The sequence below is a fragment of the Meleagris gallopavo genome, chromosome 29 (assembly GCF_000146605.3).
Source record: "Meleagris gallopavo isolate NT-WF06-2002-E0010 breed Aviagen turkey brand Nicholas breeding stock chromosome 29, Turkey_5.1, whole genome shotgun sequence".
Classification (NCBI taxonomy): domain Eukaryota; kingdom Metazoa; phylum Chordata; class Aves; order Galliformes; family Phasianidae; genus Meleagris; species Meleagris gallopavo.
Genome location: NC_015039.2, coordinates 1333745 through 1345665, shown reverse-complemented (window position 1 = coordinate 1345665; position 11921 = coordinate 1333745). Strand labels below are relative to the sequence as shown.

The following is an 11921-nucleotide window of genomic DNA, read 5'->3' as shown; positions in this document are numbered from 1 at the left end:
GGGCTTGAAATAAATGCTACTTAGAATTACACAGGAGTGCTTTTAATTAATTGCCTTACACTGACAGCAGTTGGCAAGACGTCCCTTTGCCCATCAGCACTCAGACAATTAGTTTGCTCTGTGCTCCACCTGAGTTGGTAGAGTGGCTCTATATTTATCCAGCTCCTGGATCAGCTCAAAGTGAATCACTTCCATGAGCGACCATCTGCAGAGAGAAAGCTTTACATTTCTTCACAGATCACATCCCCCCAGCTCAGGGAGTGGTGGCAGGGCACTCTGACCTCTAAGGAAGACTCACTGTGGCTCCTGCCTAAAGTTACCAGTCTTGCTCAATATAGGGAATCTGGGGGCTTCTCTTTATATTTATGCTCCAGCTTGCTAAGTTTTCATGCTTTGGGATGGGGCATGTTGCATGAAGCATAGGAAAGCACTCTTTCCTCACTTTGGTCACTGGTGAGTTGTGATTAAGCCCATTTTGCACCATATTAGCAGCAGAAATAGCACAATTACCCGATTAGATCTTTGCCTGCAGGCTGCTTGCCACATGTGCAGTGAACAGCTGGATCCAGGATACACCTGGATGCAGAGAATTAACACAAGACTGATGCCAAAGCATCTATCCATCCATCAGAGCAGGCAGCTTTAGCAAGAAAATCCCAGCTTCCCAAAGCAGGGCTGGCTGAAGGCTGAGATTACACCTGCAGGGAGAGGAATGGTGTTTAGAACTGACTTGCACTTACCTTGAGAGAGGAAGAACAAATACTAGGGGCTATCACAAGCAGCAGTTATTTGCTTAGTATTTTGTTCTACAGAAAAGCCTCTAGCACCAAGGGGTGACAAGATATGCTTGGGGACTGGCTTTATTGATCCATCCCGACTGGAATTATGGAAATACAAGTCCAGAATTTGGCAGTGTAACAGTCAAGTAAATCTGCATGGCTTATTTTACAGCGTGCCAACAGCAAAATAAACAGTACAAGCCTGATAATAGCACTGTTGAATTCAGCAGTGTGCTGTCATCTTAAGTGTGTGGGCAGACACACAAAACAAATACACAGAGAGAATAAAATAAACTAGCTTTAAACACAGCGACCAGAGAAGTGCTAGCAGTACTTCAGCAGGTAAAAGCTTGAAGACTTGTGGCTTAACCATGTGTGTTTGAAAGCTGGAGAGGAGAATAATGCATAATCTTATAATTGAATTGAGATGGACCTAACACTGGAAGCCACGAGTTAACGCTGTGATGCATGATTGGAAGCAATATGTGATAACAACAGGAGTCTGGGTCTGCAGAATCAGAATATAATTTTAATTGACTGCTGGCTTAAGCTGGATTAAGCTAAAGCAAGTTTGTGGTTATCAAGAAAATAAGGAGACAATGGATCTCAAGTACAGATGAGATCACAAAGTTAAACCAGAGCAGCATGATTCCAACTTAAATTTCTTAAGAAACTGTAACTTAAGATTATTAATTAATAAACTTGAGAGAAGAAGAGTGAAAATGCAGTTAGCTACAACCTTAATGTAATCAGAGATGCCTGCAGGGAATAGACACTGCTGTGGATAAGTGACATGTGAGAAGCACTGAGACACAGGTGTCCAAAACAATGAATGAACAGGCAGGAACACACAGGTCTTGAGCAGCTAAAGGGAGAAGAGCCTAGAGAGAGGAGCGAGGAGAAAAGGGGAGGTGGAAGTGGATGAGGAATGGGAAGGTGTGATGGAAGATACCTGGAGAAGGATGAAGCACAGGGAGAAGATATAGTGTCACATCTTACAGCACAGCTCTTCCACCACAGGAGCTGGGAAGGACTCCTACTTTGCCCAGAGGTGGATGGAGTAGAGCACAGCCCACTGGGAGCTGTGTGCAGGGTCAGCAAAAATCCCTTCTCAAGTGTGCAAGAGAACAGTCAGCTCCTCACCAGTGCCTTCAGGCACTGCTCTCCCCTCCCACCCACATGCACTTCTCCAAGCAGCACCATATGCTAATCAAAAGCCAGAGCTTCGTTTTTCTGCCTTTAAACACATCATCCCACCCCAGGATGTGGAGGCTGTGAGCAGTCTGGGGGCTCTCGTGTTGTTCAGCAGGATTGGTTTCTCCAGCATGAATGATTGCCTCAGAGCTGCCCCGTTACTGGAGCTGCCATACAGCATCTCCAAGACATCCAAGAGAATGACCTAATGAGACATCACAGCAGTGGTCCTGCTGGAACTGACTGAAGAAGGGAGCTGGGCTTCAAAGGATGCCACTGAGGAAATATCCCCATTTCATTAAAATCCACCAGCCCCTAAGTCTGCAGAGCTCAGGGCTGGGAGAGTAGCCTGGCCCAGAGGAGCTCATGGCAAGGATCAGTGCTGCACTGAGGGGCTTCCACACTGTCCCCATATCCTCATGGGGACAACATGATCCCTTGGTCCTCTCTCAGGTCCCAACAAGGGCTCCATCCTAGCAGAGGGTGCTCTGGTGCAGGAGAGCTTCAGCAATCACTGCCAGCAACCAGAAGTTGTCAGTTGTCATAGATACCAATATGCAACCAAGGGTCTGATCCTGCTCTGCTCATCCCTGCCCCTCCAGTTGGGTGAGATCAACAAAAAGTGAAAGCAACAGGCAGGCTGAAGCTTTGCCTTTGGGGCTGTGACTTCCAGAAGTTGTTACCAACACAGGCAGGCTTCACCAGGCTCTCATTTCCAAGGAGAAACATCTCCCCAGACATAAAGCTGAGGCATGGAGATGTTACGGATTTCCCATTTGAAATCACTTTTTCTATTTATCTTAAACCTTTTCTGGTTTTCCTTCTGGCCAATGTTTCCCATTTGGCGTTCTACTTGAACTTCAGGATTGTCAGAAAATGAGTTCTTGACCAGAATATTTTCCTTTGAAAATTGGCAATTAAAGATGGACCTTTGAAAGATGAAACTTCAATTCCCAACTTACTTCTGAAAAGCTTCCTTTACATGCACAGAATCACCCTGATTTAACTTAAGACCTTTTAGGATACAGCATAGCTGAGATCTACCACAAATAGGAATATTTTCAAGATACTGCTTGCAAACATAACATAATTAGTTATAACAATCTGGTCAAATAGCAGTGTGGGCTGATGATTACAAATGATTACACTGCTGCCATTTACTGCCTTACCACCCCACGCCAACAATCCCTTTGGTTTTCCAGAAACCCAATGACCTCTCTCTTAACTCCCAGTCCAGGGAAGCACCTAAACACATACTGACACAAACATCCTCAAGTGTTGAGAATACCATGTGTGCTAACACACTTCTGTCCTAAATGTAGTGCAGAAGCAGCATGGTTCCCGTGTTCCCATGGAGAAGCAGTCCTAAGAAGGCAGTGGGACATGCAGAAATCCCTTGGAAGGGGCTTTTGACCAACTCCAGGACAGAGCATGTGGGCCAGACCTCTGTGCTTGATACATATGTGCTTGCAGCTGAGCCCAAACTCCCTCCATGGGGAACTCTTCGAGCCTTGCTGGAGGACCCAGACCTTGGCACAGGGAATTTTTCTCCCATGCTCCTTGCCCTTGATTGCAGGGTCAGCCCATCTCCAGAGGCAGCTCCCCCCACCTTTAGACAACCATGACTCCCACCCCCAGCCCTCAACACAGACCTGCTAATTACACTCATCTCAAGATCAGTCAGAAGGAATTTGTTCCCTCCAAGCTGGGCTGTAGAGCTAAGTTGGGCAGCAGCAGCTGCTGCCTCCTCATCCCTGACCGTGCCAAGGCAGCAGCCTCCTTACATGTTGCTGGATGTCTCTGACATGTACATAGCAGTGAGTGGGCATTAGTGTTGCCTCATTAACTTGATTGTGTTTTGGACTGCAGCCCTGCGGGTTCATTCAAAACAGGGCTGCAAATTCCTCTAGGGTTTTGCTGAGAGAAGAAGCTGAGAGTGACTGTGGTAGCTGAACGTGTCCATACTCTTAAGAACTTCAGTGATATCCTTTGACTCAGACAGCCACACACAGCCTTTCCCAGCACCTCCAGCCTGGTAGAGCAGCCTGTTCCCACCACCTCCTCCAGCTTTACTCCATGTTGCTGCTCTCCCTGCCTCGCAACCCAGTGTTCCCATCATTGTTTTTTTCCCTACCTTCAGCATGCTGACACCCAAGCTGCGTTCAGTCACATAGAGCATCCTAAAAGCTGGAAAAGGATCAAAGGACAACACTACTGAGCTTTATAGCTGACCAGCAGCCCTCCTGCCTGCACCTCCCAGCTGAACACTGGCAGCCTCAGCCCCACAGACATCACACACACCTGTGCCCCACTTTGCCTCTTCCCTGCTGGGCTCTTCTCCCCATTCTCATCTCTAAGGCAGTATCTGATATCCCTTCCCAAGTACTGCTGGGCCAACAGGTCTGCTGGCTGTGGGCTTTCCCAGCACATTTTCTGCTAAAGAAGTTTCTTGGGATGGCTTAGTGCCCTGAAACTACTGTACAAAGCACAAGATCTGGAGTGGAACCAATGCTCCTGCTCTGAGTCTGCTGCTTCTACTCCAAGCAGCAGAGCCAGCCCCTTCTCTTGTGCGATTTTTGAATCCAGAGCTCATTTTTGTTAAAAACCACCCATTGCTGGAGCGATGCCTCTCGCACTGCATTGCTGCCCTCTCCTGGAGTACCAACAGCTGCCAGGCTCAGAAAAGTTTTAACTAATGATGATCTCTTCTCTGAGGCCATGAAGTTGGGAATCCTTTCAAAAGATCTGCATGCCGAGGTTGGCTTTGAAAATGAAGAGATCTGAGGCTGAGCTTTCTCCTATCCTAAGCCATGTAACATTGATGCCAGCAAATAATTTGGATTTTACAAGGGGTAAAGAAAGAAAGCTGAGTGCAAGGTACAAGTCTGGCTCCCTGCCTGGGGAAGGATGCTTCATAGGAGTAAAGACAAAGAGTTCCTCAATCTGTATGCTAGGTTCCCCTTTTGTAACCTCCATGTCTCTCTGTGTCTGGCACATCCAGTGTCAAAGAGAGATCTGAATAAAAGCCAATACTTATAGCAAAGGGGATAGTTGTAATCAGAACAATTTGCAAAGACAAATTAAATGAGGAGAAATGTGTCCCTCTTCTTCATTGCTGGATATGTTAGCCTGTGTGGACTGGGTGGAGGCATACGCAGAAAGCTGTAAGGATGTTCTCCCTCAATGATGTTGGCCTGCATTTGTGGAGGGAATCTCAAAAACTGAAGTTTTGTCCTCCAGTTCCAGCACAGCAGGTGTGTCATCACTCACAGCAGCAAGGCTTGGGGTCTTGGGAGGGGTGAGTTCTCCATGCAAGGACTCCTCTTCACCCTCCTGAGATGTGTCAGTTTCGCTGGTGATGCTGAGAGCTGCAGCAGAAGGGCTAGCCTGAGGGCTCTGCCTGAAGATCCCACAGAACTTGGTCATTGTCTTCACTGACTTGGTGATTTCTGCCATCTTGGAAGTCACTGGTGATGACAGCTGGTACTCTCGGTACCAGTAGCAAGAGGCACTACAAAAAGACAGAGATCCAGAGTGAAGAATGGGATCCCCATGCCAGGAACCAGCAGCAGAGCCATGCAGCCACCCAGCACCACTCTCAGGGCCAGGATTCCCCAGGGCCATATCCAACAGCCTCCTTTAGCAGGGGGTTGGAATTAGATGATCTTAGAAGTCCCTTCCAACCCAAACCATTCTATGATTCTATGAGGCTCTGTAAACTGCTGCCAATGGTTATCCCCTCTACAGGTATTCTGCACCCCTGTATTAGCATGCTGTCTTTTGCTGGTGTCACGGTGATGGGCTCAGGAACTCCATCTGTTACAAAGAGTAACATAGAGCTGGGGAACCAAAAGCAACAGAATGACTCAAAATACCTCATATTGAGAGAAGGAGACTTACAAGATGAAGAGCATGTTGGTGCCTATTACTAGTGGCAAGATGATGAGGATCAGAAGCGGGATCTTGCGAATGATGGTGTCAACTGAAGAGAAAGAGAAATGGATTGATTTACCTCAAAGGGAGAAGTCCCATTGGTGCAAGCTCTGGGAACAACCCTGGTGTTAGTCTCCCCAAGTAGCAGAGATGATGGGACCTACAGTACTCCTAGCAGTGAAGTTAGCAGAGCTCAAAGGGAAGTTGGGAACAGCAAGGTGAAGGGAGATCCGATTGCTCAGAGCCCGGTGAGAGGGGCAGTGAGGAAGATGGGGTCTCCTCAGAGATAATGATGGAAGAGACAGTAGTTTCCTGTTTCCAAAGGGAACTTTAAGGTCAGTAGAAGTTGCCGTGGCCAACATATCTGGGCATCTGCTCTGGGGTCCCACTACATTGCCTGCCCTGCATTGAGCCATCTAGTCCCCGCCCTGCCCTGCTCCAGCAGCAAATAGATGTACCCTGCTTGGTCCTTTCCTCCTTCATGCAGTCTGTCGTGGATCTGGCACCCAGTCCCCGGGTGATCATGCCATCCTTGCAGTGAGTGCAAAATGCCCTCCCGTAGCTCATACTGTAGGTTCCCATGGGGCATGGTGAGCACTGCCTATTTGTAGGAGGGCTGAATGTCCCTGGTGGGCATACAACTGAGGAGAGAACACAAAGAAAGTTCTTTCTGAGCAGCAACACCAGCTGCTCAGAAAAGTATACAGATATACTCAAACAAGAGTCAAAAAAAAACAATCCCTAATGATTTATGGCTCGGAATTATCCCTTATAGCACTTTCCCCAGGCTCAGTGTGCATAGAAGGAGCAGCAAAGACCCAGAGACAGAGATTTGCATGAGAAGGGGAAGGGGCAAGCAGGGCTGGAAAGCAGAGGGAAAATCAAAAAGGGTGGCGGACTCTTGGCTCACTGCAACACTCGAGACATCTTCGCAGTTGCTTGGTCTGCCCGTAGCCCTTGCTGCACTTCTTGATCTCCAGGAAGCCAACAAACGCAGTGGTGAAGACAATTCTGGAGATATCAGGCCCAGTGATGTGGAAGGTTATGTGCTCCGTGAAGAATTTGCTAATGGCAGGCTGGACCTGGGGAGGGGATCGAGAGAGGAGCTGAACCCTTGCTGCAGAGGTCCTCTACACTACAGCAGTTGCAGTGGTTCCAGGGCTCACCTTTTCGAGGCTCTGCTGGACTGTTTTGCGGTAGCAGTATGTGTCCACCTCCACACCTTGGGGTTTGCATTGTTCATCCCAATTGGGCCCGAAGAAGGATACTACAGTACAGAGAGTCATCAGCACAGCTCAGGCTGCTGCAGCTCCAGTAGGAGGCTGGCAAAGCCCTGAACACCTCTAACATTTAGCCATCTCTTTCTCGCAAGAATGCGTAATTTCAGAAGCCACAGAGCTTATTTACCTTCTAGATGTACTTGGACAACAAACTCATTCGAAGAATTGTCGGCTGAGGGGAAGCAGGCGGTGGTCTCGGGATGGATTTTGCAATGCTGCTCAACCTCCAGCTGCTTCAGCCTCTCCTGTAAATCCCACAGGAACATCTTGGTCCACTCGTTTTCACAGAGCTTGCTATGGAAGATCAGCAAAACCTCCAGGCCTCCAAGCACATGGTAGCCTATAGGAAAAAGCCCTAAATGTGTCTGATTCTTCCTCCTTGTCTAGAGGGAACTCCCTCAACCAGAGAGCTGAGCTCTCTCCTCTCCCTCCATGGCTCCTCCACCCCTCCTGCCCTCACTGTGTTGCCCTCCTGCTTTTTAGCATAGGACTCACCAAACACTCTGTAGTGGAAAGTTTGGAACACAGGGAGCCCATGCTCTGTGTAGGACATGGTGCAGGAGTAGTTCCCACTGTCAGCTGCTTGGAAGTTCTGGAACAGGAGATGTCCTTCTTCAGTGACTGAGAGCAGCTTGGGGTCTAGTGCAGGAAATTGAGGGGTTGAGAGATCTCCAGGAGCTGTGCTGAGCTGTCCCAGTCCCTGGGTGGCTGTGCCATGTTCTCCTGGGCTGTCCTAGGGTTACCCTCCTCAAGCCACAACAAAGACTCTACAAGAACTCCCAAAGCTGCTCGTTCCCTTCCTTCTCTGATGAGGTGTTGAAGAGTAAGGAGGAAGAAATTTAGATTCACCAGTGCTCTCTCCTCTGCTAGAGATAACCCTGTCTATAAAAGACCCATCTGAAAGCCTGAAAATATTCCTAATGAAACCTGTCAGGACCTCCAACACACGCAATCTCGCGAGGTCCCAGCCCTTACTTGCTCCTCATTTGCTCCACAGAACTTTGCACAGCTCTTTCCCCTTCTACCCCTCTCTTGCCTCACAGTAGCAGAGCCCATTGTGGCTGAGGGGAGTGAGGACCTTACCTGGACTGTCCCGCACCCACTGGTAGGTGGGATTGGCCACCTCCAGCTCAATCGTGCTGCAGGGCAATGAATATAGGCTGCTGTCCATGTGGATGAAGACGTCACCTAAGCCAGAGAAAGAGAAGCAAGAGCTGGAGCATGTTTCAGGTGTTTCAGGGCATTGAGAAGAAACAGACGTGGGAATGAGGAGAGAGGAGGATCTGAAATCCTTTGAGAACCTGTGGGAGATCTGAATGGACCCAATTCCATGGAGGACCATACTGGAGGGAGACCTGAGGATGCTTGTGGGGTTAGAGCAAATTAAATACCAGGAGCTGAAGGAATAAATGGCAAGAAGTGAGGCCAGAGCTGATAGAGAAGACAGAGTCAGACTGGGATAGCTCTGCTGACTGTAACTTGGGATGCCACATCCTCTGCCCGGGTTGTTGGCAGAGCAGGCAGTGGGGAGAGGTTCCTCTCATCAGAAGTCTGAACGTGGGCTGGGAGGGGTGGCTGTTCAACCCAGGAAGGAGACCCCTGGAAGGGTCAGGGAATTCCTGCAGGAGGGCTTGGAGATCTCACCCCCATGGTACTCCCAGGTAGAGCGGGCAGGTGGGTCCTCAGACAGGAATGCTGGCTGTCCTAGGAGTGAACAGAGGGGCAGTGCTCAGTGCAGGGGGTTCTCACCTCACTGTGTTCTCCTCTCCCAAGAGTCAGAGCAGAATAAATCCACCTCCGTGCTATCCATTTACCTGAGCAGCTCCAAAGGACCAAGGTCAGGATCCCCATGGTCCCCAGCAGCCCAGGTGCTCCAATGTCTGGCCAGAAGCATGGAGAACAGAGCATCCTGCCTGGCTGTGCAGTATGGGGCATCCAGTTGCCATGGCAACGAGGAATCCAGTGCATCCTTCATCACCTTAGTGATTGTTCAGAGTATGACAGCATGAGGCCTCTTGCCCAGTGCCAAGTCTTCTGCCCACCTAGATGGCATTCTTTGTGACTGGAGTCTGCAGGAAACATGGACCTTCGTGGGATCATCAGTAGGCAGGGAGCACCTGAAGGAGTACAGCTGGGAATATCCTAGAAGAAGGGCTGTGGGTTTGCAGGGACGTGGCCAAGAGTGATGATCAGAGGAAGGAAGGAGGAGATAGAAGATGAGAGTGCTATGCAAAGCTTTTTTGTTTTTGGTGGAAATCCTATAAGAACAAGAGGCAAGTATGACCCAGAAAGCCTAGATCGGAGTTTGTGCTATAACTCAAAGCAATCTCTTGGTTCAGAACTGAATGTCTTAAAAGGGGTGTGTTTCCTTAGTGCTCCTGTTTGTCTTGAAAATGAGATTTAATTTCCTATGATTGTACTCTGAGAACTAAAATGAGCTGTTAAACAACATGGAAGATGGAAACTTGGGAAAAGTAGGGCTGAAATCTCCTATTCACTTGTACCGGGGTTTCTGGGGGTGAAGGGTGGGGGAGATATAAGTGATTTTGGAAAGAAATATGTTCAGTCATCCTACTGTGGTGTGAAAAAATAGTATACTTGAGAAAACAGCACGAGTTAAAAAAATAAGAGAAACCTGAAACCCACTTCACAGACCTCCCACTTCAACTATGGCACAATAGAAGCTTGGAGCACTCATCAATTTGAAAGCAGCAGAGAGCACTGATAACTATTCTTGGGGGAAACCATGACAAGCAAAGGCGGCCTTCCTTCCCATCCTCCTCCCTGAATGATGAAATCATGAGAAAATCCTCATCCTCCCCTCCCTGTGGTTTGAGGGATGGGGGCCAGAGCAGAGCCAAAGGGAAGGGCAGGGCTGAGCGATGGAAGCTGCTCATTTCCAGGCTGTGACAATGGAGAAATCTGCACCCTGATGAATAATGAGATGAATGGCTCCTTAGTGTTTCTAAATAAAAATTTTAAAAAATTGAAATCCCCCTACGCCCTAGAGCTCAAGTTTCTCTGACAGTTTTAGCAGAAATAAACAAAGTCTGGCATGGAATCACTTGGGATAGAGCCACATACATGTACAAGCAGTGAGATGAAACGAGGGAAGCTGCTTCTCTATGCACGGTGCTCCCTCCTGGCTGGGCTGGGTTGAGGCACAGCACTTCTCTCCCCCATCACATCTCCTTGGGAAACACATGAGAGCCCTCCACTGTGTCGCACTGGAGTGACACTTGTGAAGCAGTTAGAAAGAGGGCAAGCAGCCAAGCCAGACTCAGTACTGCTCTATGGATCTCATTTCCTGAGGAAACCAGGCTAAAAGTACGTATGATCTGAGGCAGGTGTGACATTTCTGAAATGATCCTATTATTTTTTACATTCCTCAGCTCACTGCGGGGTGTGTTTGTGAGTTCTCAGGAAACATGCTTAGCAATCACAGCAGCATCAGGAGATGGCACCTTTATTACACAGCAAAGTGCTCCACTCCCTGTTTGAAATGCAAAATTCAGGCTCACGGATGAAGCTGAGCTTGGATCAGCCATAAAAAAGTGCCATGAATACTGATTCTCACTGTCCTGTGGCACTTGTTACTCATTTACTTATCTGGTGGAGAGTGCAACAGCCGCATCCATGAGAAGATCATTCCCTGCATTGTTCTGACTTAGAATTAACCACTACTCCCTCCAAAATAAAAGTTGATTTTGAGTAGTTTCTGCATCCTTGCATGGCTGGAAGAAAAGAATCTGAGATTTGAGGGCGTTTTGTATCAAGAAGTTTTCCATTCGCCCTTGGTTTACATGAACTGCAGCAGTGCCCAGAGCTGGAGGAGCATCCTATCATGCTCCATCCTTTCCTCTGTCCCTCTCTGAGCCCTGCTGGCAGATGTCAGGACCTCGCAGTCTGTATGTCCCCACACTGATCTCCTGCAATTAGCTTTGCATGGGAGGCCTGGATTACCGGAAAACTGAGTTAAAGCTGAATAATCATAGAATCATGAAGGTTGGAAAAGACCTCTTGGATCCCCAAGTCCAAATCCAACTCACCCCCCACGCCCACAAATCACATTTCTCAGGGCCACATCTCCACATTCCATGAACACCTCCAGGTGACTCCTCCACCTCCCTGGGCAGCCTGTGCTGATGCATCACCACTCTTTTGGAGAAGTTTCTCCAAAACAATCTGGCTAAGGCTGGGCATGTCTAAGTCTTCGATCCACAAAGAAAGAGAGATAACTAGCTTTAACTTTGGGAGAAATCACCATCTGTGGCACTTCATGAGAAGAAGCCTTGGTACCTTGGGGACTGCCCGAGGGAACCACGATGCGAACAAGATTTTTATGATGCTGTTTAGCAAAAAAGGAACATGCATCTTTCTGCTGCCATTGAGTGCTTATGGAAGCTCAAGAGGTGGATCTCTTGAGCTGCTTCCTAAAGAGATGCTTTGGGCTCTCAGAGCATCACCTGGACATGCTACCATCACCTCCCCATGGCACCATAGATGCTCACTTAGTCCTTTGGTTTCAGACCAGAACCCAGGCTTTGGTGAGTCTTCCGCTCTAGGAATGCAATCTTCTAAAGGCAGTGACCCTGATTATTGTAGCCAATTAGTTGTGTTAGCAAATGCAGGGTCACATCCATCTCCCTACGATGCTTCTGAAATGCAGCAATGCACATCTCCCCAGAGGAGAGCTTTGCAGCTGTGATGAGAGAAAGGAGCTCTGCACTTTAGA

General features: G+C 48.4%; 1 protein-coding gene across 1 annotated transcript; it reads right to left on the bottom strand.

The window, feature by feature from the left end:
* Positions 1–5021: 5021 nt before the first annotated feature.
* Positions 5022–9147, bottom strand: LOC109371099 (zona pellucida-binding protein 2-like). The gene is given in 11 exon segments (XM_019623359.1): positions 5022–5484; positions 5874–5955; positions 6365–6547; positions 6817–6988; positions 7073–7173; positions 7314–7526; positions 7682–7825; positions 8270–8374; positions 8831–8890; positions 9001–9114; positions 9117–9147. Coding segments are annotated over 11 exon segments (1521 nt in total). The 5' UTR covers positions 9133–9147; the 3' UTR covers positions 5022–5153.
* Between the last annotated feature and the right edge of the window lie 2774 nt (positions 9148–11921).